This window comes from Scyliorhinus torazame, chromosome 2, assembly GCF_047496885.1.
Source record: "Scyliorhinus torazame isolate Kashiwa2021f chromosome 2, sScyTor2.1, whole genome shotgun sequence".
Lineage (NCBI taxonomy): Eukaryota > Metazoa > Chordata > Chondrichthyes > Carcharhiniformes > Scyliorhinidae > Scyliorhinus > Scyliorhinus torazame.
The window spans coordinates 45,744,162-45,771,342 of NC_092708.1; the positions used below are offsets into that span (position 1 = coordinate 45,744,162).

Sequence of the window (27,181 nt, forward strand, 5' to 3'; positions counted from 1 at the left end):
GCCAAAAAGAAAATGCTGGAAAATCCCAGCAGGAAGAGAAAAGAGCTAACGTTTCGAGAGTCCAGATGACCCTTTGTCAAAGCACACTTGCAGGGTCTGTGATACTGAGTAGAGACTGCGGTTTGTCGCATGCGTGCGTCGGCCGGGACAAGGGGAAAGGAAGGGTTTTTTTTTCCTCTACGCGGTGCAACATTTGAGTATTAACGTGTAAAGTTGGGCATAGGGATACACGACTTTCCTCCGCTGCTGGCTGGTAATGAGCAGCCAATTCCCGGAGATGGAGTGACAGGTTTATGTTAATAGGGCGGTTCCCTATCAGCCAATGAGCATCCAGAAGTGGTTGCGTCACAATGGAAAGGCGACCAATCGGCCGCGGGCAGGGCGGGATTTGCTGCCGGTTGTCATTGACAGTGCTCTTGGAGGGGAGCGCTGTTTGTAGTTCACAGCTTCCTCCCCAGCCCGGTGCAGGCTGAGCTTCTGGACTACACACTCCGGCAGCCTCTGTAAGCAGAGGGAGCGAAACAGACGGGCTGCTTGCGTCTCCATCCAGGGCTGTTCCAAAAAGCGCCCCGTGCTCTTTCAGATGTTATATCAGGAGGTGCACACACCCCGAGCACAGACGGTCGCGGGTGAGCATCCAGCACCAGGCAGACAGGGAGAGAGAAGAAGGCAGCCAGATCGGAGTTTTTGTTTTGTGCGGACGGAGCCGAGCACATCACCTTCCACTTTTAACCGGCGGCTTGTCGTTCGCATCTGCAACCCAGCGAGATTCCATTATTATTATTACTATTTTTTTCCAAACCCCTTCCAAATCCACGTCAATGAAGGAGAGAAGACCAAGCCAGAAACTCACTAAAAACGCAATGGATAATCAGACCGTCAAGTGTAAAATAGTTGTGGTGGGAGACAGCCAGTGTGGAAAAACCGCTTTGCTGCACGTTTTTGCTAAGGATTGTTTCCCAGAGGTATGTACTGGATCTGATTGAGTGTCTGTGATATAATTAATGCTCAGGTAATTTTTTTTTACTAAGAATCCCACACTTTTAAAAATCGTTTTTATTATACTTTTCACACCAGTGCCCTTAATCCACTTCCACACTGTTTGGGATTCATTTCGAAATGATTTCACGGCAGCCTTTTGTTTTGGTCCCTATTAATTTTTTAACACGTGCGCTTCTTTCAAACACAATTTTGTCTCTTTTTCTCAGATTTATGATGCCTTCTTGGTGTAATTTATTCTTCCTTCTTTTGTGTCCAGAGCTATGTGCCCACGGTGTTTGAAAACTATACAGCCAGCTTTGAGATTGAGACACAAAGGATAGAGTTGAGCCTCTGGGATACTTCAGGTAAGGAAGATCCTAGCTCCGGGAATGTTAAGTTCCATCCTGCAAGCCAGCGCATTTTCCAGCACTTAAGTGGGCAACTTGGGCAATCACCTTTTCAGCTTAACTGTCCAAAAAAAAAAACCCAAATGGTTTATTTCAGTAACCGCTCCTCTTGCAGCTGGTTGAGAGGGAGGTTTGGGGAGACGAGTAGAGGTTTGGGGAGACGAGTAATCAGCCCAAGAGGGCATTTCAAACACCAATTTTAAACCCCCTGAACTCAACAATAAGGGCTGATTTTTGTGTTTTCGAGGAATTGTTCGGGAATTTACAGAATAATCGGCCGTATTGCTCACACACACACACACACTAGCATCTCTCGGTGTCCCAGGCCGGTGGGGCAGGTAAATCTCCCCCCCCCCCCCCCACACACACACACCCTCCCCATTTGCTTTCTGATAGCGAGAAGTTTAATCCAAGTGTAGCCCGCCCAGAAGTGCCGGAAGCCGCGCCGGCTGCAGTTGTCTTGGTTTCAAATCAATGGCTTTGGGAGCTGGGGAATGTGCTTTTCCGTTCCTTGCTGGGATTCAATCAGTAATATATTCAAGGACAGTCCAGCTTCAACCGGAGGGATGGGTGGACTACACTGGAGAGGTGCTTGTTACTCGAGAAGATTTTTTAAGAGACTTGGGAATGTTTATATAAATACAGTCTGATGGCTTGTTCTTGCACAGAAACACGAATAGGTTCACTGATGCAAGGATTTAATTGTATTTCGGGTTACTGAAATCAGCAACCCCTCCAGTACACAGGATTCATACATTAAATTTCTTGTATACATATGATGTACATATTATAATCGCTGAATTACATTTCATTCAATAATTGTATTACATTTTGGGAGATTGTTGACACTGATGGGAATGGTCCAACGTCAGTGTGCGGGTTGGCAGTAAACTGAAAAGCCACAGCGTCCTAGCATTGAGAGGCACCTCAAAGTCGGCCGAGGAGCGGTGATAACTGCCCTGATTGCCACCAGGGGAGTTTTGATTGCTTGCAGAGGCTTGTGCCAGCCAGCCGTGGCTGTAAATGTGATCTAACGGTGCTGGAATTTTCCCTTCCCAGACTGGTATGTCAGGAATTGCGTTGACAAGCCATCAAGAACTGTCTGGAGCCCAAATCGGTGCCTCTCTCGGCAAGAGGCAGAGTGAAGAGAAATGTCGCCCCCTAGACAAACGAGTTGTGATTTGGACTCCCGCCTCTCTGCACAAAGGAGATTTAACCACATTTAATCGCATTTTCACCACATTTGGTCCCTATTACAAAGACAGAATTGTATACCGTACAATTTGTTCATTAGATTTCTGATTTTTTTTTCCCCCTCAACATTTCAAGACTCCCACTGGATGAACACATTTTGTACCCATTGACACTGGATCCGTTTTGAACAAAGCGCTAAACATTTTTGCAAATACGCCTGCCTGTCATTAAGATATTTGAATTCAGACTGTTGTGATAAATTATATTGAAGGGCACACAGCTTGAGCCAAATATGATTAAAATTGACTTCCTCAAAATAGTCTCTTCTGTAAGTTATGCAGAGCTAACTACATATGTTTCCTCTTGATTAAAAGGGATCTGACAACTAACTTGTGTGGAGATAATTCAGACGGTCTTTTGGCTAAAAATAAATCCAGTACTACTATAATGAGGTGCCCAGGAGACTTCCATCTTGGCACTCTGATATTCCCAATTTTAGAAAAAATAAATGTGCTGCATTAAAACATTAAATTGAGTGCTTAGATTTTAGTGTCCTCCCTATTGGAACAGAGAGCACTTATTAAAATAGGGTGGATTTAAAGAGCTGTTATACTTGTTTTAAAGCTGATTGTATAATCACCCTCATCAAAGTGCTATTTTTCTTCAAGGAGTGACGAGCTGGGAATATCAATGACTTGGGTATCCTTCAACTGCACTCAAAATAATCCGAGTTCTTCCAGATGATATTCTGTTGTAATTGGCTAAATTCTCTTGCTCCTTACCTGCAATACTCTGTTGGGCCACAGTGTTGCCCACCATGGGCCAGTTAGTTACTTGTCCCTCACTGTGCTGGGCCACTAAATTAGCTATGTAATTCATAACACACTGAGCATTCCCCACTGGACTGAAGCAAAGGCTTTTTAACAGATTGAAACCTTGGACGGTGATTGCTTTTCCCGTACCAGCCTCCCCGAACAGGTGCCGGAATGTGGCGACTAGGGGTTTTTCACAGTAACTTAATTGAAGCCTACTTGTGATAATAAGCGATTTTCATTTTTCACTTCATTTTAGGACATTTTCTTTCTAATACCAAAGCAAAGGTTTTACCAAGAGGCAAGAATTCTCCAGAATCACAAGACTTCTGCATTCCTGCTTCTTAAATTCACATAAAAATTGATAATGACTCAGAAGCTATACCAATAAATTTCAGCGCTCCAGCACGGATAATGAAATTGGTCCGTTTGTTGTCAAATGAAGCATCCCTTCATGTAAATACACCCGCACTATGATTCATAATTGGAAAATAACCCCCTCATGGAACAGGACACATTTTCCTAAATTGATGTGAAGCTTGTAATTAATTCATATTTGTTTGAATTTTTTATCGCCTAATGAGAATCCAATAGTTTGGGAACCTTCAATACTTGTTAATGTATAGCTGTTCGACCACTTTCATCAATATTGACTCTAATTCTCCACAGTAATGTTTCACACACTGCTTTGCAGGGAACAGATGGTTGGGCTCATTTGCCTCAAACAAACTACAACTCCTGTACTGATTGTATTTCACTCAAATTGGTTTAAACAAATTGATTATGCTTGCACACTGATAACTAGCCACTCTCAGTTAATGGCGAGGCACTATTCAATAGCCTGCCTTATGCAACATTGCTTTTTCCCGCAAAAGTTGAGAGAGGCAGTTATATAAATATGCTAGCATGAATTTCATAAGTTGCATTTGAAGCTCTGGGCAAATGAGAAGTTGCGAAATAATTGAATTTCTATCATGGACTATTAGACCCAATGACATGGCATGGTCTCATTTCAGTGTGGCTGTAATCTTAAGTAAACTTAAAGTGAAGGTGATCTATTAATGACAAAGCCTGTGTGGACTGTTCCCTGCAAAGCAGTTTGTGAAACATTACTGTGGAGAATTAGAGTCAATATTGATGAAAGTGGTCGAACAGCTATACATTAACAAGTATTGAAGGTTCCCAAACTACCTTAAGCGCAGGCATTATGCGCACCATTTTAGTGTAATCCATTTCCAAAGGCACATAAAAACATTAATTTAAGCAATTAAAAATGTATGATACTAGCTAATTACTGGAGAGGATTGAAGATCAAAGCATCTTCAGCAGCCCCCATCATCTACAAAGTAGTCACCCTATTCAAGATCAGATAGAATAGGGCTCATGTGTTCTTCAAATATCTCCCTGCCGGAGGACTGGATAAGAGAATATCGATTTGGATTGGATCTAGTTAAGACAAGATAAGTGATCAAACAACTGCACTCAGTCTGTGAGATAAGTTTATCTTGACAGGAAAAAAATCTTTGAACTTCTTTTCCAAAAGTAATTAGCTGCAGCCACCGAACTCACCAAGTCAATAGAGTTTTTCCATATAAATTTCAATTCCTGTTGTAGTACCAGTATTAAAAATGTTACACATATCCCATTAGGTAGTTTTTGGCCAAAGTTTTATTTCTGGAACCATGGCTATATTTTTCAACAACATCATACTCATAGACAAAAAAGGACAACGTAATTGGGTTGCTGGGTAAGCTTAGTGTTTTGCAATACTATCCCAATGCTCTATTCAGTATGTCTAATGTGCACACCATTTGGAATCTTAGACATACATAATGAGAATTTCTCTACAATTTCCAGAGTAAAATGATAACCCTATGTTCCAAGGTACAAATATTGTTATTAAATCGATCATTGTCTATTTGTTCCCCGGGAACAAAGTGGTCATGTAATGATTACAAATTGTGGCAAGAAATAATAAGATTAGTTGCATAGGTTTGGGAAACAACAGCTCATGATTCTTGTAATAGAATCATTTATATTGCCAATGTATGCAAAAGTCTCATTATAAATCTTTGGGTTCATTAGCACACCACAGACATTAAATTTCTCAAATATTTCTGAGACTCATTACAATCTCTTTCTTTCCCCCCCCCCCCCCCCCCCCACGCTAATCTATGGTAGGACAGTTGGTGAAACACCATCCACAGTTCCAACTTTATATTTGCTTTTCTTTAACTTATTACTCAGCCATAATTTCTATGTTATGCTTCACAAGTTGGTAGCTGAAAATGCTCCCTATGTCTTAAATATGGGGGAGGAGATGAATTTGAATAATTTTCACTGATGTCCCAGTTGAGAGAAACATTGAACTTCTATTAGCTGAACTACTGCATTGCATTTTATATTATCATGTTTACTCAATAAAATTAGTTTCCTAAATCCCAATTCTTCTTTTGATCACAGTAAGAAGTCTTACAATACCAGGTTAAAGTCATAAACAGGTTTGTTTCAAACACAAGCTTAAGCTCCGAAACAAATCTGTTGGACTTTAACCTGGTGTTGTAAGACTTCTTACTGTGCTCACCCCAGTCCAACGCCGGCATCTCCACATCATGGCTACTTTTAATCATCAGTGGATATTTTTCAACCCCCCCCCCCCTCCCCCAGCTCCTCGAGTAGCTTTAAGAAATAAATAAGTATTATTTTGCTCCAACAGACCTGTAATTTGATTAAACACATCACAGTAGGATCCTTACATCTGCCACAAAATAGTCTTTCACAAGTTTGAACCTCGCCAGTTCCTCCTCACCTGACTTCAAGAATTTAGCTTGAAGAGCGAAGCTGACAAAAGAAACGGAGAGATTATAAAGTATTAGTGCAGTCCAATGTTCCTTGCATTATTTTGAGTCCCCATTTTATTTTCTTGCTGAAGGCATTTACAACAGCCATGTGCAACTTGTGTTAAATGCTATTCTCAGGTGATTAGTATGAAAGATCGGGCAATATTTTCATTGTATCGTTTAATTTCACACTGGAACATCTGTGAATTTTCGAAGTAAATTAGCTTTTGCTTCACTGGGGAAATTCTAATAAAGCTGCACATCCAGCTGGAGGGATTGGATTAATTACTGAAGGGAAAAATAAAGATCTGTGAAATACATTTAAATGCTGAACGAGGTAAAACAATGTAAGTATTACACCAGAATGAAAAATAAGAAATGAAAATGAAATGAAAATCGGTTATTGTCACAAGTAGGCTTCAAATGAAGTTATTGTGAAAAGCCCCTAGTCTCCACATTCCAGCGCCTGTTCGGGGAGGCCGGTATGGGAATTGAACCGTGCTGCTGGTCTGCTTTAAAAGCCAGCTCTTTAGCCTTGTGCTAAACCAGCCCCTCTCCCTCTAGATCATATTTTGCCAGTGTTCGAGAATGGAAGGCCAATTTTATCATATTTTTTAGTGCCAGGCTCAGACTGAAAAATGGGAAGTAGTTCTCCAATTGCACAGACCAGTATTCTCATCAGATCTTGGCTGGAATTTTCCAGACGTTGTGACTCACTTTTCCTGCTGGCCGTGGAAATCGCGGCTGGGGGATGAGACAATCCAGCCCCTCAAGTCTCCGAGGGCGGGGTTTACGTCGTCACTCTGGTGGGATGGGGCCTGACGAACAGGCACCTCGCTCCACCAAGATCAAGGCACCCAGATCAGCACTGAAGTTTAACTTTTTCCTCCCACCCACCACTCCTTTCACCTCTCCTCTGGGGTATCAGAGATTTCCCACTACCACCATGGTGGTAACAAGGCATGCCCCCAGCCCATCGGCTCCCATGAGGTCCTGTCCTCTGGCTCTGCTTGGTACAGTACCTACCTGGCATTGTTGACCTGTGCCAGGACACCTATGAATATTCAGTGGGTGGGGGGGGCTGGCTAGTCATATTTAATTTGATTAAAATCCATTAAAATGAGGTTCTCCCCCTTTGCTGGCATGGACCTCATGATGTCAACGGCGCAGGGTGGGAAAATTTGGAAAACTTAATCTGCGGAGAGAATCGAGTTTCCCGGTCCTCTGGATTCCCCGCCCACGTTACTGTTCTCTCCGACGGCGATCGTGGGCCACAAACCGACCCAGGAGTATTGTTTTTTTCCCAGAGAATGTCATGTAGGTGCAGGTGGTTTATACCCAAGTGCTTGCCCACCTCATTGGATCAGGACTAATTGTGTCATTTGGAATACCCAGTGAAAAGCTCACGGGTATTGACATCACTTCAGCAATGCCCATTCTCATAAAAATGGACATTTGACTGATTCACAGATCTGAGAGACTCCTGATCAGTGGTACTCTTCTTATTTGAGCGATATTCACCAGTGTAGAAGATGATTCTCATGGCTAGGGACCATTTACTTGCCAGTGGTTAGCATTCTGATACATAGAATATACTTATCTTTCTCTACTCCTCATGCTCCAATATACCAATACAACAGAAGCTCAGTTTCCACAGCCACTGGTCCAGTAAAGACTACAGGAAGAGAAGACTGAATTAGAAACAAAATGTAACTGAAGCAGAGCATTCAACTAGACTGTCTAGCCAACTGGATGAGGGAGATGATGCCTTGACACTCTACCAGTGCACGTTTCAGATCCTCAGTTACATTGATTGATGGGTATTGCAAATGTAAACTGCAGTGCAAGGCGCAGCAGTATTTATCAGGAAGCAAATGGAGAATAAAAACCCTGTAAAATGGAAAGGCAGATCAATCAGATGCCCCTGTCAACAGCTAATAACTTGCCTCTCATTTTAATGTACTTTCCAGGACCAATAAATTAAGCTGATCCTTTATGCTGAACTGATACTAGGCTTTCAGAGCCTGACTTCACTGATTGTAGACTTTTCATCCTTCATCCATCCAGCACTTCAACAAAGGGCAATGTTAATACCACACGCATTCCTCTTGTAAATGAACCCTCTTTATCAAATTTAATGAAATCACTTTATTGGACGAATGATAACATTTTTAGTCATATAATGAAAGTACAGTTTTGACACAGAATTCCAAGAAGTGTTACACAATTCCGAGCTGAAATAATTATTTAAACAAAATAGTGGCAGAACCAATTTTCACAATTTAACAGAAGCGGCAGGGTTGGATTAGAAAACAAATTCTTGACTGATTTTCCATTGGTGTTGTACTTACTGAGGGCAGTAAGTTAGATCAGCTAAGTTGATTGGTCAAAGCACATAGTAAACTTGTATACAAGTGTTGTAAGATAGTGACTCTGGTGCTTAACTCAATAGAACATGCAGAGTGCTTGTATTAAAATAGCAATTGAATATTCTTTATTGTTGGAATACTCCGTAGCTGGTTGAGGACTGGATCAAGCTAGCTGCTATTCAGTGGGTTGTAGGGGATGCCAGCAAGGTTCTGATCCATGGACCTGTTTTCATCAAGTTCCTTAGGCTACCAAACTTTGCAGTGTTTCCTTCCTATTCATTACTCACCATTTTTGACGTAAAATATGTTCGTTGCAACCTGCAATTAAAATGTTTTTTTTTTTTACAACAGAAGGCCATTGTGTGCTATTTGCATTCCGACTGCACAGTACCTAAAATAAGAGAAAGCCACCATGATTATGTCCATTTTATGGTGGTTAGGATGGGGGACATATCCAGCTTTTAACTTTCCAAAAATAAAAAGTACTTTAAATGTGATTTGCTTATTTTAGTTACTGCATAGCACTTTTGCTGAACAAAGATTCAATGATGATATTCTTTCCTCTGCATCAAACTGCACCCCAGAGACTTCAACACACCATTAAGGCTGACATTTCAGAGCCAGACTGAGGAAGTGTTGATACTCAAAAGAGGTGAAGGAAGAGATGCCAATATTCGTGTAACACATTTTAACAGAGTAAAATTTCCCAACGCTTAGTGGCTAGATGCTGAATGTTTAGGCACCAGTAGTGGAGTGACTTTTAAGTAATCAGCAATGCACAAGAGGTCAGACTTGGAGGATTGCAGAGATCTTGGTGGGGGGAGATATGGCTGTGGAGGGATTTGGGGGGTGGGGCATGATGGGGGGGGGGGGGAGAGGATAGGAGCTTTAAAACTTGAACTGTTCTCAGGTGGGAATGAATGTGTGAGCGGTATGTATGGTGAAAAATGGGAGGCCAACCAGGAGATAATTTGGACAGTCAAATCTTTAGGTTACAAAGGTGTGAGTAGATGTAAAAGGTTCCATTGTGCTATTCAGTGGAGAGAAAAGGGGTCCTTCTCATGCCTAGCTCAACATTTATCCCTCTGCTAACATCGCTAATACAGGTTGCCTATTCATTTATCTTGGCTTTGGTCGTGCTGTGCTCAAATTAGTTGCCATCTCTGCCTGCATTAAAGCCAAGTTGCCAACTCTGGAGGTATTCCTTGAGGTTTGATCATGTGATGTCTGCAAACATCACTATTTCATCTAGCTTGGCCTGTTGTTGCTTTCTCAACACCGCTGCTGTATAGAGAAGTTCTGAGAATCAAGAGGTGGGGGAAACCAAGGTGCGCGTGTGTGTGTGTATGTGGAGGGGGGGTGTAGTGATGTCACTGAGATAGGAGATGTGCAGTGCTGTCCTGCTGTCAGAAATCTAAAGGCAACAATTCTCCCAGGTTGGGAGCAGCAGTGCACAATGATTCATGCCCCAACCTGGAAGTCTCCTTGGGAATTCGAAGCCAATGATTTACATTTCAAAAGTACTTTGTTATCTGTTAAGGGATTTTAGAAGGCTGTGAAGATGTGAAAGATGATATATAAATGCAAGTACTTTCTTCTTCGTGCTTTAGTACCAGTATTGCACCCAGTAACAAAGTAGAGTTATCTTTAAATAGCATGAATTTGAAGGGCTGTTTTCAGCATCATTTGCGTATTTGAAGATGTGCAGAGTAAATAGTCTGACAATCTCATTTTCAATTGTTTAACACTATTTTTGACATACCTGACTTCTGCTGCTCTAAGGATCCAAGCGCGCTGTTCACCTGAGCTGTCTGCATGTTACTTCTTTAAATTGCTGTGCTTAAAATGGGTTGTCTGGGGAATTCTGGAGTTACTTTCATGAGGGCTGCTGAAATAAAGAATGCCAAAGATGAGCAGATGCGGTTTTGCTTGTTACGTTGTGCTTTGCATAAAGACTTTGCATATGACTGACCGTTTGGATCTGTTTTGTGTCCAGGATCTCCCTACTACGATAATGTCCGGCCACTTTCCTACCCGGATTCTGACGCCGTTTTGATTTGTTTCGATATAAGTCGCCCAGAGACCCATGACAGTGTGCTTAAGAAGGTAGGTGCACCAAAGATCATATTCCACTTCAACACAAAACATTTTGATCGGGGGGGAGAAATTAATTGTCAGAAAGGAACATAAGTTGTATTCCATCATGTAGTTGTCATATTGTGTCGAAGAATCGCACTCGCACTCTTTTCGTGCCTTGTTTCCTAAAGTAGTGCCTCGCCCAGAGTGAGGCACCTCAACCACTTCCACTTCAAAATCCTCGGTTCACCAACTTGTTTTCTCTTTACTTTTGTTCAGCAAGTTAGTCATGTGAGAAATATAGCTTTTTTGGTATCCTACTTGGCATTTTTTTTTTTTTGTTCTTTTTAAATTTAAGAGTACCCAATTCATTTTTGCCAATTAAGGGGCAATTAAGTGTGGCCAATCCACCTACCCTGCACATCTTTGTGTTGTGGGGGCGAAACCCATGAAAACACTGGGAGAATGTGCAAACTCCACACGGACAGTGACCCAGAGCCAGGTTCGAACCTGGGACCTCGGCACCGTGAGGCTGCAGGGCTAACCCACTGAGCCACCATGCTGCCCTCTACTTGGCATTGTTTATTGAATGTTGTACGGGCAAGTTGGAACATTTTCTGAAAATGTATTGAGAACATACAGTACTGTCTTTTTGGTGAACACTTCAAAGCTTCAGCTTCAAAGACGTTCTTGTTAATAATTTCTGTTCTGATATCCTAACTTGTCAATGACATCATAGATTGCGATGTGGATGGCACTCCCTGGAAATGTGTTCACCACCGAGATGCATAATGACATAAGTATAATTTCAAGACAGCAGTGTCTGTCGCAGATCATTTTTGGAACCATAAAACAATGGAATCAAAAAGATTCTGAAGGGTGAAGAACACCTTTTAAGATTATATGCAAATTCTTCACAATGAGTGCTGTGCCTGAAGATATTTCATTCTCGCTCGCTTTTAACAATTTAAATGCTGGTCCTATTTAGGTTTTGGCTTTTCTGTATTTAATTTTGGTGTCGTATTACAGTCAATTGCAAATCATTAACTGCCCATTTTTACAAGAAACCAACAATAATAACAGATGCAAGCAAAAATCAATGAATTAAAAAACTTTTCTTCCAATAACTTGGATTAATTTTGAACGAGGAGCTGAATGATAATTGCAGTGAATGTCACTGCTTGTACAAGAACCTTCTGTTCAGGTTATTGTGGAAAGGAGGCAGCTGTGCCAATTTTATTAAACCTTAGAATAATAGCTTTGTGTACATTGCTTTGCTATGAATTCCTGCTGCCGGAGGGGCTGCCGTTTATTTGCAGTGTTGTACAGCTGTGGACTTCGACTCGTTGCAGCATACGATCAGTGGCTGAGTCACTGAGATGATGCATGCTGTGCCAAATCTGCCTGCAAGTCTCGAGTATCGCTGTAAAGGGAAATTTGTGTAAGGGAGGTGTTCAATGTCCGGAAGATCATCTAGCATTAGAACTGAGTGTAGTTGGCCCACATTTTCAAAGTTGTTAAAACCCCCATGCCTGTCTACTCAGGCTTTCAATTTCTGTGTAATATTTCTGCACGTTTTAATATAGTAGCGATATGGAAAATACATTTCTAAAATTAAAGCCATTTGGGGAGAAAATATCCAATAATGAGGGAATTGAAGGCCAAAAGAGGGATAAAGTTTAATGTTCCAGAACTTGTCCTTCCTTTACAGACGGGTGGCTGTCATTCCATGAATCTGTCTGTTCTGAACATGTTTTCAGAAGCTGTACTTTGTTGTTACTGTTCTCTCTTTTTTAATAGTCCTCAATTGTATTCATAAGAATTATGTTCTCACTGGCTGATCTGTAGCCTCCACTCCTTCCTCTCTCGTGTCATTTTGTTCTTCTACCAATCCAAATGGCACAGAAACTAATGAAACAAACCCTTTCTGCCCCCCCTCCCCCTTTGTCATTCCCCTGCCCTTCACATAAATTCGTATGAGTTTGGCAACTTTTTTTTTTTCACCAACCAAATCCCATTTCACGCAGCTCGCCTAAGATAAAGGCCATGTCTTGTGTATTCAGATTCATATGAGTGGGGATGCAGCAGTGCACAAACTCGGATTATTAACAAACTATCAAAGCCTGAGCTAGATGAGGGATTGAACCAAGTGCCTCTGTGCATTGCTTTAACTTGTTGACCCATTGCTTTGTTAGCAGAGAACCTTCAGAAATGCAATGTATGCATATCCACCACTGAGCTGAAAATAGCATGCAGAGGGATGTCAACCACCGAGCAATTTGATTTAAACTGTAAACAGCAACACCTCTTCTTTCCCTCTGGGCCCAGTATGCTCTGTGGAGACGGCCAGCCATGGGCTGGCGGTGGGATGTATCCCATCGCTGTCAGCGGAGCTTCCCGTTGCTGGAAAGTTCACCGTCACCTTTGGCGGGCAGGTCATCGTCAGCCAGGAATGGCCAGAAGATAATGTCCAATGTAACTCCAGTGGATTTAATTCATAACACTTTTGCGGTGGGAAATCACATTCTGATCTTATTAATGGGCATTAATACTGATTGTACAACTTTAACGATTATGATAATTTTGTACTTGGAAATGTCTTATTCCACCCTACTCCACAGCCGACATCTCCAGCTAAACCAGACATTTCAACCAATGTCTGATCCGACCTCCATATTCCCAATCGCAGATTGCCTGTTTCCGCCTCTAATATATACTCCTGCGTCAGCTCATCTGCTGAAACCCACATCCATGCTTTTGTTATTGCCAATTTTGACTATTTTAATGCTCCCCAGCTGACCCCCTATATTCCCTTGCTCTCTGTAAACTTGAATTCATCCAAACCCCTTCTGCCTGAATCCTAACTCGCTCCAAGTCCTGTTGATTGATCATGAGCCTGGGCCCACTGACATGCATTGACTTACAAATCCACCGGTGCCTTGCCTTTTTAGAAATTCCCATCCTCAAAGCCATCCACGGTGACATCCCTCTCATTCTGCAACTTTCTCCAATACTAAAATCATCTGGACACTTGCCCAACAATTCCATCCCTCGCCACCAATGAACCTACCTAAATTACATTCTTGCGTCCATTGTGAACCTCTTGATGTCATCACCTTAATATTGGAAAAACTTGTCTTCAGTGTTCTTGGCCTTGAGCTTTCAAATTTCCTCCATTACTTTCCCCCCCTCTTTCTCCCCACTGTTAAGATATTCCATTTTTTAAAAAACTTCAACCAAGCCACCTAATGTCTCCTTGATTTGTGTGTATTTTTCTTTGTAATCCATTGATCAATTTCCATGAAGCTCCTTGGGAAATTTGCCCAATTGAAAGGTACTATTTAATCGAGGGCTACATCACCATAAAGAATAAAAACCCAGCCTGTTTTCTCGACCAAGTTATGGCACAGGAATTCTGAATTTTACAGCAATAATTTCTTTGCATGATAGCAAGTGGCTGGTTTAGCTAAATAGGGCTAAATCGCTGGCTTTGAAAGCAGACCAAGGCAGGCCAGCAGCACTGTTCAATTCCCGTACCAGCCTCCCCGAACAGGTGGCGGAATGTGGCGACTAGGGGCTTTTCACAGTAACTTCATTTGAAGTCTACTCGTGAGAATAAGCAATTTTCATTTCATTTTCATTTCATTTCATTTCACCTGGATGTCGGTGACCAGTGGTGTCCCGCAGGGATCTGTTCTGGGACCTCTGCCCTTTGTGGTTTTTATAAATGACTTGGATGAGGAAGTGGAATGGTGGGTTAGTAAGTTTGCCGATGACACAAAGGTTGGGGGAGTTGTAGATCGTGTTGAGGGCTGTTGCAGGTTACAACAGCACATTGACAGGTTGCAGAGCTGGGTTGAGAAGTGGCAGATGGAGTTCAACCTAGATAAATGTGAAGTGATTCATTCTGGAAGGTCAAATTTGAATGCAGAATACAGGGTTAAAGGCAGGATTCTTGGAAGTGTGGAGGAACAGAGGGATCTTGGGGTCCACGTACATAGATCCCTCAAAGTTGCCACCCAGGTTGATAGGGTTGTTAAGAAGGCGTATGGTGTGTTGGCTTTCATTAACAGTGGGATTGAGTTTAAGAGCCACGAGGTTTTGCTGCAGCTTTATAAAACCCTAGTTGGACCACATTTGGAATATCGTGTCCAGCTCTGGACACCTCATTATAGGAAAAATGTGGATGCTTTGGAGAGGGTACAAAGGAGATTTACCAGGATGCTGCCTGGACTGGAGGGCATGTCTTATGAAGAAAGATTGAGGGAGCTAGGGCTTTTCTCACTGGAGCGAAGAAGGAAGAGAGGTGACTTGATAGAGGTGAACAAGGTGATGAGAGGCATGGATAGAGTGGATAGCCAGAGACTTTTCCCCAGGAAATGGCTGTCATGAGGGTACATAGGGGAGATGTCAGAGGTAGGTTCTTTATACAGAGAGTGGTAAGTGCATGGAAAGCACTGCCAGCAGAGGTGGTGGGGTCTGAGTCATTAGGGCCATTTAAGCGACTCTTGGACAGGCACATGGACAGCAGTAAATTGAAGGGGTGTAGGTTAGGTTGACCTTAGATTAGGATAAATGGTCGGTACAACATCGTGGTCCAAAGGGCCTGTACTGGGCTGTATTGTTCTATAACTGTGTATTCACTCTTATGGTAAATGATTCAACGAAAATTGATCTGCTCATGAGGCAGACTTGGCACTTGAGCCTGTGGTGTATTCTTGCTTGTCCTTGAGTGAGTTAAGGCACACCAACTCATTGTTGTATTATGGTAATAAACACCACAATACTCAACAATGAACTACTTTTTTTACACTCTTCTGCCTGGAGAGTATGCCCTTGAGTGTTAACGTGTTGCCTTCTCTTGTTAAATTATGCTTAATAGCCCTTTGTTTAACATTGCCCTTAAATACATACTGCAACCATGAGCAGAAGCTTTGAAAAGAACTGAACTTTATTTCACACAAAGCCTTATTATCTTTTGTTTCCTGTCTTTTCAGTGGAAAGGTGAGATCCAGGAGTTCTGCCCAAACACAAAAACCTTGTTAGTTGGCTGCAAATCTGATCTGCGTACAGACCTAACAACCTTAGTGGAATTGTCCAATCACCGCCAGAATCCTGTGTCCTACGATCAGGTATGTTTTGATTTCCAATTGCTCAATGACGGCCATTGTGCTGGTACAATGCAATGACTATTGCTGGTGTGCTTCTCAAAGTGTGCCCTCGACGCAATGGAAATTATTAACCCAGAGTCCTTGTTGCACTCGACTGAAGTTCAAACAGCAGTGAAGTACTGGGGTAGCATCTACTCTTGCTTACTCAGGATATGTGCTGGTGCAATTCCGAATACTGATGCCCCTGGCAGCCCCAAATTCAACCATGGCATAGTGAGGAAAAATGGAGTACCTCCTGAGGAGCCCAACATTCCACCTCCCATCCTCATGCTGCACACCAAATGTACATCAGCGCAAAGTAAACAGCTATGCAAATACTACCTTTGATTGTGTAGCTGCCATTTATCCACCCCTCTGTGTTTTGCGATAATATTAAAATGCATGTGTTTCATGATAGAAACATCGAGGGCTACATCACCATAAAGAATAAAAACCCAGCCTGTTTTCCCGACCAAGTTATGGCGCAGGAATTCTGAATTTTACAGGAGTAATTTCTTTGCATAATAGTCAATTAAAATCAGAGAGAAAATCCTCATGGCAGCCTATTCATAAGTTGCAAATCACATTCAGTGCTAAACAGGGTTCATTAATGCTCCCGTAATAGGGAGGGCTCCAGTGTGGAAGAGGTATATTAACTAATAACATCAGTTCTATCTCGCATCGTTGTTTCAAACAGGGGATCCCATGGTGAATGTGGAGGCTCATTGCCCAATGTCATATATTAATTTACCTGTGTACAGGTTTAAAAAAAAAAAAAATTTGAAGAACCTACCAAAGCACAGCAAGGTCATGACTATGCCAACTTCCCTTTCCTGGCTCCCATGTTAGTTGATATTGCTAATGGTTCTCTCTCCCCTGATACTATGCCCCCCCACCCCCACCCCATCCTTCAAATCTGCTGACTGCACCCCTCTCCTCAGAAAAACACCTTGACCCCTCTGTTGCTCCAAACCACCACCTCATTCCAAAAGAACTGCGTCAATAGGTTACATGACAATATGTTTTTGACGACAGCACTTCCATTGAAAAGGTTGACAGTCACGAAAGACGCCCTTGTTAGGTGAATTGGACATTCTGAATTCTCCCTCAGTGTACCCGAACAGGCGCCAGAGTGTGGTGACTAGGGGATTTTCACAATAACTTTATTGCAGTGTTAATGTAAGCCTGCTTGTGACACTAATAAAGATTATTATTAATTTAAAAAAAATTTTGAGCGTACCCAATTCATTTTTTCCAATTAAGGGGCAATTTAGCGTGTTCAGTCCAATCCACCTCCCCTGCACAGCTTTGTGTTGTGGGGGCGAAACCCACACAAACACCGCAAGAATGTGCAAACTCCTCATGGACAGTGACCCAGAGCCGGGGTCGAACCTGGGACCTCGGTGCCATGAGATTGGAGTGCTGACCACTGAGCCACCGTGCTGCCCAAGATTATTATTAATAAAGATTATTCAAGATTCGGTTTTATAAAAATTGCATCGAGTTTCCAACCCATCCTTTAAGTGTTATGATGTCTTTGCGGCCGTACAATTGATCCATTATTAATCCACAATGTGTTGTTTCTTCAGGGCACCAACATGGCCAAGCAGATTGGAGCAGCAACATATATCGAATGCTCATCGTTGTCATCAGAGAACAGCGTAAGGGACATTTTTCACGTGGCAACGCTGGCTTGCGTGAACAAGCCAAACAAAAACGTCAAACGCAACCAATCAAAGCGAGCCACAAAAAGGATTTCACACGTGCCCAGCAGACCAGAACTGTCCACAGTGTCCCCGGATTTGCGGAAAGACAAGGCTCGAAGTTGCACTGTGATGTGAGGCTGGTGGGGTTTGGGGGAACAGATGTAGACAGTCAGACGATGTTACAATGATGTGGAATGAAAGGCTTTTTTGACAGAAAATGAAAGGACCACGTGCAGTGCACAGCATCATTTACATACCAACGTGTCTCAAATAGCCTTTGAAAAAGATACCCTCCACCAATTATGTGCGGGACCTTGTGGGTTCAGCAAGTGGAATGATTTGACCTGAAAAAAGCTGGATGTAGATGCTGTCATCGGAATATGTGAGAAAGATAATCTTGTGAAGCCCTGTAACTCCTAAAGGGATGCCAGGTCACAGACTTGAGAGGGCCTCGTACCAGTGATAGGCACAGTAGCTTGTTGGGTGGGGGAGGGCGAGAAAGGAAGAAGGTAAACCAGCAAGCAAAATAACAATTGTACTTCATTCTTGGGAAGATTTTCAGGGATGCTGTATTTCTAAGGACTTGTGGTGGGGGCAATATTGTCCAAGTAATATTGAACATAGAATGAGCGCTGTAGTTGCACTTTGTCCATCATTGCAAAATAAGGTCATTCCATTGAACACCACTAAATAATTGGTTTCTTCACTAAACAATGCTTTACGATTGGTGCATCATGATGCTTTAGGGTGGTATTATATAATGGCTGGCAAAAGCTTCTCTGTATTAGGTATTGTAAACTTAAATTATAAAATGTTTTCAAAAACGGTAGAGCGTCTTACATTTTTTTTTTTGAATGTTGAAACCTGTAAGTCCATTCTAATGTTTTGGCAGTATTTATTGAAGTATAGTATTTTTTTTCCTTGGAAAATGTAATCCAGTATTGATGTAAATTATTGCAATAATTCTTTGTTTTAAAAAACCACCAATTAGAATTATTCAAGCTGTTTATAATAAGCAGACTGTTCTGTACCTGATCACTAAACTGTATTTTTAATCTGAGCTTATTAAAGCTTATGATCTCTTACAAAGAATACGTATTTCTTTGCCAAATAAAAAAAACACCTCATCACAGCTATGACTGTTATTTCTGCACATGCAGGTATAATATGTCAATGTAGTACATTTTCACTGCAGATAAGACAAGTTTAAATCAAACAGTCCTTGCTGTGTGGAGAGACTAGACAAGCTGGGTTTGTTTTAAGAAAGCAGAGGAGAGAAGGTTATGAGGAGATTGCACAACAGTGTTTAAAATTATGAAGGCTTTTGATAGCGTCAGTAAGGAGATGTTATTCCCAGGGACAGAAGGGTTTGTAACCAGAGGACTCCGATTTAAGGAATCACCGAATTGCAATGGCACAGAAACATTGAAAAATCGGGAGCAGGAGTAGGCCCTTTGAGCTTGCTCTGATATTCAATATGATCATGGCTAATCTATCTCAACGGCATGCTCCCACGCTCTTTCCCCACACCCTTCAGAATCTACTGATGCCTTTAGAGTCCTTTTGGCCCATTGTGTCTACTGGCTCTCAGATAACAGTCTTAATTCTTTTTTTGAATACCTAATTTGTAGCTGCCTCCACCACCCTCTCAGGCAGTGCATTTCAAAGCCAGAAGTGAAATAGGAACTTTATCGCAATGATTTAGGATCTGGAATGTGGTACCTGGAAGGGTGTTGACAGCACAGATCCAATAGTGGCTTTTCAAAAGGTGAAAACCCCCTGACAATGCAGCATTCCCTCTGGTCCACTCGAGCGTCACGTCCAACTCCTGCACTGAAGGTAAATTCATGTCCACAACTTTCTAAATCGAGGATCAGTGCTGTTAATTGAGTTGGGCCAAATACTCGGCATAATGTATTTTAACCCCACACTATCACTGCCCCTGGTGGGAAATGGGGGAGTAGTTTTTATGTGGCCTTCTGCAAATTGCTTCCTGATAGAAAGAAAATCTTGCATTTATATGGCACCATTCAAAGACGTTAGGGTCTCCCAAACTGCTTTACAGCCAATTAAATATTAAGTTCAGTCATTGTTGTTGGAAAAGTGGCAGCCGATTGTGCACAGGAAGCTACCACAAACAGCAGTGTGATCATGACCAGATGATACGCTTTAGTGATGCTACTCAAAGGATAAAAATTGGTCAGTTCACCCACGCAACTCTCTTGCTGTTCTTTGGCATAGTGACATGGGATTGTTTATGTTCACCTGAGAATGCAAATGGGGCCTTGCTTTAATGTCCCATCTGAACAACAGTATCTCCACTAGCCCAGCACCTCACTGCACTGGAATGTCAGCCGAGATCATGCCACTTGAATCTCTGGAGTGGGGCTTTTGGGAGTCAAGCAGGAGACCCTTTGGAAGGCAGTGGGGTTGGAGTACGTTATCAATGTCTGACTGCAATCCTATCCCTGTGCCTTTGTGAGGACAGGCATTGGCTTCAGAAGAGGTTCAAAATGGCAAGTCTCTGAAATTATTTTGTTTCCTTGTGGGCCCTGAGGAGTGGAACTATCCTTTGAACGAGCATCAGCCCTCTCCCACCCCCACCAACCTTTCCATGAGGCCTGGGGTCATGATTAAGCCCTATGCCACCCAAAACTTTGTTTCCAGCCACTGGATTCAGGCTTGTGACTGACTCTGATTAGACAAAAGAGTTAGAAATCTTCCCAGCTTCATACAGTATTGGACTGGGTGCCTTCCCATTCCGTGATCTGCTCAGCTACACTGATCCCACTCCTTCAAATCAAGCATCCCACTGCACCCTTAACTCCATATCTTGAATCTCTGCTATTCATCATGTTCCAAAACCTCTGTGAAATATAAACACCCAAGAGAGGTGCGATGTGCTCTAACAGCAGTCGGTATATTTTCCTGGATGTTGCACTGAACTAATTTACACCATTAGAAAAGTTGGATTGAGTCTTTTATATCTATAGGGCAGCACGGTAGCATAGTGGTTAGCGCAATTGCTTCACAGCTCCAGGGTCCCAGGTTCAATTCCTGGCTGGGTCACTGTGCGGAATCTGCACGTTCTCCCCGTGTGTGCGCGGGTTTCCTCCCACAGTCCAAAGATGTGCAGGTTAGGTGGATTGGCCATGCTAAATTGCCCTTGGTGTCCAAAATTGCCCTTAGTGTTGGTTGAGTGGAGTTACTGGGTTATGGGGATAGGGTGGTGTGGGCTTGGGTAGGGTACTCTTTCCAGGGGCCGGTGCAGACTCGATGGGCCGAATGGCCTCCTTCTGCACTGTAAATTCTATGATCTAGGCTCTATGAATGTTATCAGGGGAGCTGTTCACAGATGATAGAAACATTTGTGTGGGCGTTAGAATTATAGACAAGAGTACTGTATCACAGGAAGAACTTTCTGTCATGGGGGAATTAACCTACACCTGACAAGTTTTCATTTAATAAAGATAGATAATGCACATGGCGAAGGACAAGAATCCACAGGGTTGTAAGTTTAAGACTGTTGAGGAGAAAGACCCTGGAGGTATAGTATATGGGCCTCTGAAGGTCATTGTTGAGATGCTACTGTATTAGCAATAGAAAATCATAATGTATTCCCAAGATAAATAAATACAAAAGAAAAGTGCTATTCTTTGCCCTTTTACTAGAATGATTTGTTCAAATTTAGTTCCCTTATGTTCAGGAAATGTTGGGAGGGGGGGGGGGGGTGGTGGAGCTTGTTACTGAAGGTTCAAAGGAGAGATGCTGTTGTTTAAAGGCCCTTAATTGTTAGAATCCACTGACAATTACAAGGTAAAATCAGAGGGTGTGTTTATTTTACACACCCTCAAAAACGAGGGAAGCGGGTTCACAAACATCCCCCACTTTTGCAATCATACAATGAAAATGAAAATCACTTATTGTCACAAGTAGGCTTCAATGAAGTTACTGTGAACAATAAAAGAGGAATAAGGAACAAAAGGGGTTCAGGCCCAAGACCACAGACAAAAATAAGAATCATGGGTTCACAAAAGTCCAAAGTACAGAATCAAAACGTTAAACGGTATATTCCTGCGGCGCAGTGATCTGTTTTACTAGAAGTAATGATTTCCATGACGGGTGAAGACATTTTGGGATGAATTAGTCTTGTGTAAGCACAAATGCAGAAGCTCCAATGTTCCAGTAGTACACAGGGTAGATAGGGGGCTAAGCAATTTAGCCCTGGCTAGCACTTTCTGTTGCTATTTGTTAGATGGTAAATGGTGGTCAGAGGCAGGCTGCTAGCCTGGAGTCCTAGTTCTCTTCTGAGGTTAAGCAGCAACTGCCAATAAAACCTAGAAGCAGTATAATTAAAGCAATTCAAACAGCTCAAGTCTTTGTCGCGCAGTAGGGCGGTTTCAGGTCGGGTTATTCAGTTAACGAGGCCCCCTTGTTAATACCCATTGTGTTTTGAGAGGGTAACTGTAGAACCATTAGTACAATGAGGAACCTCAAATAGCGCTGCCTTTGTCCATAGCTGGCTGGGGCAGATGTCTGATTTATTAATGTTTGTGTGGGCCTGCTTGAATGTTTATGCAATACAAGGAACATTACATTCCAAGGGTTTGATGTTGTTACGCAAGTGAGCGGTCAATTCCAGCCCCACATGCCCCGGAGTCACAACACAAGTGAATGAACCAACAATTCTTATAACCATTCTCAAAACCTTTGATGCTTGGCTGCCCAATAATTACAGTCACCAGGTTTGTAAATTGAAACATGACTACTGTTTATTTACAATAAAGTTAATGGTGAAATATACAATACATGCAATTGATTAAATATAGTAAGTACCTTAGTCCTACTGTAACTTTCCTCACCCCCACTCTCTAAACACACACACACAAGACAGACAAAGAAGGGGGGGGGGAGGCAAAAATGTAAATGAAAGGGAAAAGAGTCTTCGCTTCAGATGATGGGCCCTTGCAGGCTTTCTTCACAGTAAGCTTGGGAATCACAGTTCTTATTTTGCAGCCTGTACACTCAATTTTCCTGGTGCAACAGAATCCCTGTTTCATCAGGCTTGGCCTGCCTTCAGGCCCTGTTCTCAGGGATCCAATGCCCACAAGCTTATTGGAGAGATACAGTTAACTGGATTTTCTTGGGGGAGAGGCTGAGCAGAAATTTGTTGGAAAGGACTTTGCCGGATCTTTTCTCTCTGCTGCCAGAAACTAAAGTGGAACCCCGTGGTTCTGAAAAACATTCTAGAGGGATAATATCCAATCTACATCTGTTACCAGGCAGAGCACAGCATTTTGGGCCAATTCATTGGCCACCTGCCACATCAATCAAACCGACATCAGTGAGGCCAGCCAATCTCCACTCATCAGTCGAAAACAGCACAGCCTCCTGGATCCTGCTGTTTGAATTAAAGGCATAGGCCATTATTTTCCTCTGATTGAATTAAAGATGTAGGCTGCCTCAAAGACACACATCCATAAATTATCCATGGGTCAAAAATGTAACAGCAAAAATAAAAGAAAGAACGAAACAAGGGATTAACAGGGAATAAACAAGCAGGACCAGTGAAAAGGCTCAAATGTGTTAGCCTTTGTCCATTTTTAAACTGCTCAGAAACATCCAGAACGACCATCATGTGAACATTGGCAGCCATTTTATCAGTCCAGCCATTTGTCCATTTAAAAAAACAACAAGAGAATGAGGTAGAAAAACGCATCCCTTCTAAATGTTTTTCTTCTTCATGTCATCTCAGCGAGACAAAGAGAACAGGATTGAATATGGGGAGTGCTAGTTAAACAAAGTATAAACATAAGAACATAAGAACTAGGAACAGGAGTAGGCCATCTGGCCCCTCGAGCCTGCTCCGCCATTCAATGAGATCATGGCTGATCTTTTGTGGACTCAGCTCCACTTTCCGGCCTGAACACCATAACCCTTAATCCCTTTATTGTTCAAAAAACTATCTATCTTTATCTTAAAAACATTTAATGAAGGAGCCTCAACTGCTTCACCGGGCAAGGAATTCCATAGATTCACAACCCTTTGGGTGATGAAGTTCCTCCTAAGCTCAGTCCTAAATCTACTTCCCCTTATTTTGAGGCCATGCCCCCTAGTTCTGCTTTCACCTGCCAGTGGAAACAACCTGCCCGCATCTATCCTATCTATTCCCTTCATAATTTTATATGTTTCTATAAGATCCCCCCCCCCCGCATCCTTCTAAATTCCAATGAGTACAGTCCCAGTCTACGCAACCTCTCCTCATAATCCAACCCCTTCAGCTCTGGGATTAACCTAGTGAACCTCCTCTGCACACCCTCCAGCGCCAGCATGTCCTTTCTCAGTTAAGGAGACCAAAACTGAACACAATACTTCAGGTGTGGCTTCACTAACACCTTATACAATTGCAGCATAACCTCCCTAGTTTTAAACTCCATCACTCTAGCAATGAAGGACAAAACTCCATTTGCCTTCTTAATCACCTGTTGCACCTGTAAACCAACTTTTTGCGATTCATGCACTAGCACACCCAGGTCTCTCTGCACAGCAGCATGTTTTAATATTTTATCATTTAAATAATAGTCCCTTTTGCTGTTATTCCTACCAAAATGGATAACCTCACATTTGTCAACATTGTATTCCATCTGCCAGACCCTAGCCCATTCACTTAACCTATCCAAATCCCTCTGCAGACTTCCGGTATCCTCTGCACTTTTTTGCTTTACAACTCATCTTAGTGTCGTCTGCAAATTTGGACACATAAAGGGACAAAAAGGGTGTCTCCCAGTCACTTTGACTTACTGCTGTTTGCTTACTTATTTTCAATGGTTGGAGATGAATTTTGCAAAGTATTTATTATCTAAAACGGTCGAGCGTTTTTGTTTAAGTGACGTGCAGCCCATACTACCTGTCAGGTGAGTTCACTTCAGCCATTATCACAGCAGTCTACACCCCACCACCAGCAGAAGTGAAGAAGGCGCTGGACGAATTGTACACAGTTATAAATAACAATGAACCAGAACATCCGGAGCTGCGAGTTCATCGTGGCCGCGGACTTCAACAAGGCCAACCTCAAGAGTGTACTGCCAAAATTCCACCAACACATCTCCTGTCCCACCAGGGGCGACAACACTCTTGACCACTGCTACTCAAAAATCAAGGGTGCCTATCGATCCAACCCCAACCGCACTTCGTAAAATCGGACCATAAGATGGTGCTCCTTCTCCCGGCATACAAGCAGAAACCTAAGCGGGAGTATCCGCTGAATAAGATCATGCAGTGCTGGTCCGAGGCAACATAAGAGCTCCTACGTGACTGCTTGGAGTCAGTGGACTGGTCCATATTTAAGAACTCAGCTACCAACCTAAATGAGTATGCCACCACCATATCAGACTTCATCAGTAAATGTGTGGACGACTGTGTGCCAAAGAAAGTACGTATGTTCCTCAACCGGAAACCATGGCTTAATCGGAAGATTGACTCCCTACTGAAGGCCAGGTCTGAGGCGTTCAAGTCAGACGACCCTGACCTATACAGGAAATCCAGGTACAACCTCCACAAAATCACCAGGGATGCCAAGGGACAATATCTGACCAAGCTAGAGTCACAGACTATCGTTACAGACTCTTGTCTGTTGTGGCAAGGTTTAAACAACATGATGGGCTACAAAGTGAAGCCGAGCAGTATCTCCAGCAGCAGCGCACCCTCCCCAATGAGCTCAATGCATTCTATGCTCAGTTTGAGGAGAAAAACCTCAAACCGCTGTCGAGTGCCCTAGCAGCCCCGGACACACCCATACCCACCGTCATAGCTTCCGAGGTCAGATCGGCCTTCTTGAAAGTGAACCCTCAGAAGGCGACGGATCTGGACAGGGTCCCTGATTGTGCACTCAGATCCTGCACGGACCAGCTGGCAGATGTGTTCGCGCTCATCTTAAACCTAGTGGAGTGGTGTAACGACAACAATCTCTCCCTCAATGTCAGCAAAATTAAAAAGCTGGTCATTGACTTCAGGAAGCAAAGTATCCAACACACCCCTGTCTGTATCAATGGTGTTGAGGTGGAGATGGTTGACAGCTTCAAATTCCTAGGTGTGCACATCACCAACTATCTGTCCTGGTCCTCCCACATCGAAGCTGTGACCAAGAAAGCACAACAGCACCTCTACGTACATACACACATGTATCCAGGCAGCACCATAGCACAAGTGGATAGCACTGTGGCTTCATGGCACCAGGGTCCCAGGTTTGATTCCCCGTTGGGTCACTGTCTGTGCGGAGTCTGCACGTTCTCCCCGTGTGTGCGTGGGTTTCCTCCGGGTACTCCGGTTTCCTCCCACAGTTCAAAGATGTGAAGGTTAGGTGGATTGAACAAAGAACAAAGAAATGTACAGCACAGGAACAGGCCCTTCGGCCCTCCAAGCCCGTGCCGACCATACTGCCCGACTAAACTACAATCTTCTACACTTCCTGGGTCCGTATCCTTCTATTCCCATCCTATTCATATATTTGTCAAGATGCCCCTTAAATGTCCCTATCGTCCCTGCCTCCACTACCTCCTCCGGTAGTGAGTTCCAGGCACCCACTACCCTCTGCGTAAAAAACTTGCCTCGTACATCTACTCTAAACTTTGCCCCTCTCACCTTAAACCTATGCCCCCTAGTAATTGACCCCTCTACCCTGGGGAAAAGCCTCTGACTATTCACTCTGTCTATGCCCCTCATAATTTTGTATACCTCTATCAGGTCGCCCCTCAACCTCCTTCGTTCCAGTGAGAACAAACCGAGTTTATTCAATCGCTCCTCATAGCTTATGCCCTCCATACCAGGCAACATTCTGGTAAATCTCTTCTGCACCCTCTCTAAAGCCTCCACATCCTTCTGGTAGTGTGGCGACCAGAATTGAACACTATACTCCAAGTGTGGCCTAACTAAGGTTCTATACAGCTGCAACATGACTTGCCAATTCTTATACTCAATGCCCCGGCCAATGAAGGCAAGCATGCCGTATGCCTTCTTGACTACCTTCTCCACCTGTGTAGCCCCTTTCAGTGATCTGTGGACCTGTACTCCTAGATCTCTTTGACTTTCAATAGTCTTGAGGGTTCTACCATTCACTGTATATTCCCTACCTGCATTAGCCCTTCCAAAATGCATTACCTCACATTTGTCCAGGTTAAACTCCATCTGCCATCTCTCCGCCCAAGTCTCCAGACAATCTAAATCCTGCTGTATCCTCAGACAGTCCTCATCGCTATCCGCAATTCCACCAACCTTTGTGTCGTCTGCAAACTTACTAATCAGACCAGTTACATTTTCCTCCAAATCATTTATATATACTACAAAGAGCAAAGGTCCCAGCACTGATCCCTGTGGAACACCACTGGTCACAGCCCTCCAATTAGAAAAGCATCCCTCCATTGCTACCCTCTGCCTTCTATGGCCTAGCCAGTTCTGTATCCACCTTGCCAGTTCACCCCTGATCCCGTGTGACTTCACCTTTTGTACTAGTCTACCATGAGGGACCTTGTCAAAGGCCTTACTGAAGTCCATATAGACAACATCTACTGCCCTACCTGCATCAATCATCTTAGTGACCTCCTCGAAAAACTCGATCAAGTTAGTGAGACACGACCTCCCCTTCACAAAA

General features: G+C 43.0%; 1 protein-coding gene across 1 annotated transcript; it reads left to right on the forward strand.

Annotated features, from left to right (window-relative positions):
• Nucleotides 1–597: 597 nt before the first annotated feature.
• Nucleotides 598–17,826, forward strand: rnd3b (Rho family GTPase 3b). The gene is made up of 5 exons (XM_072471108.1): nt 598–965; nt 1,259–1,346; nt 10,600–10,709; nt 15,677–15,811; nt 17,419–17,826. Exons 1-5 carry the CDS (start codon nt 822–824, stop codon nt 17,668–17,670), a joined length of 729 nt encoding a protein of 242 aa, XP_072327209.1. The 5' UTR covers nt 598–821; the 3' UTR covers nt 17,671–17,826.
• Nucleotides 17,827–27,181: the final 9,355 nt, after the last annotated feature.

What these genes read in the sequence shown, in the direction of transcription:
- rnd3b (XM_072471108.1), top strand. Translation starts at nt 822, where the DNA reads ATGAAGGAGAGAAGACCAAGCCAGAAACTCACTAAAAACGCAATGGAT. An exon ending in CTAAGGATTGTTTCCCAGAG is followed by an intron (nt 966 to 1,258) that starts GTATGTACTGGA and finishes TTTTGTGTCCAG; the next exon opens with AGCTATGTGCCCACGGTGTT. An exon ending in ATGACAGTGTGCTTAAGAAG is followed by an intron (nt 10,710 to 15,676) that starts GTAGGTGCACCA and finishes CTGTCTTTTCAG; the next exon opens with TGGAAAGGTGAGATCCAGGA.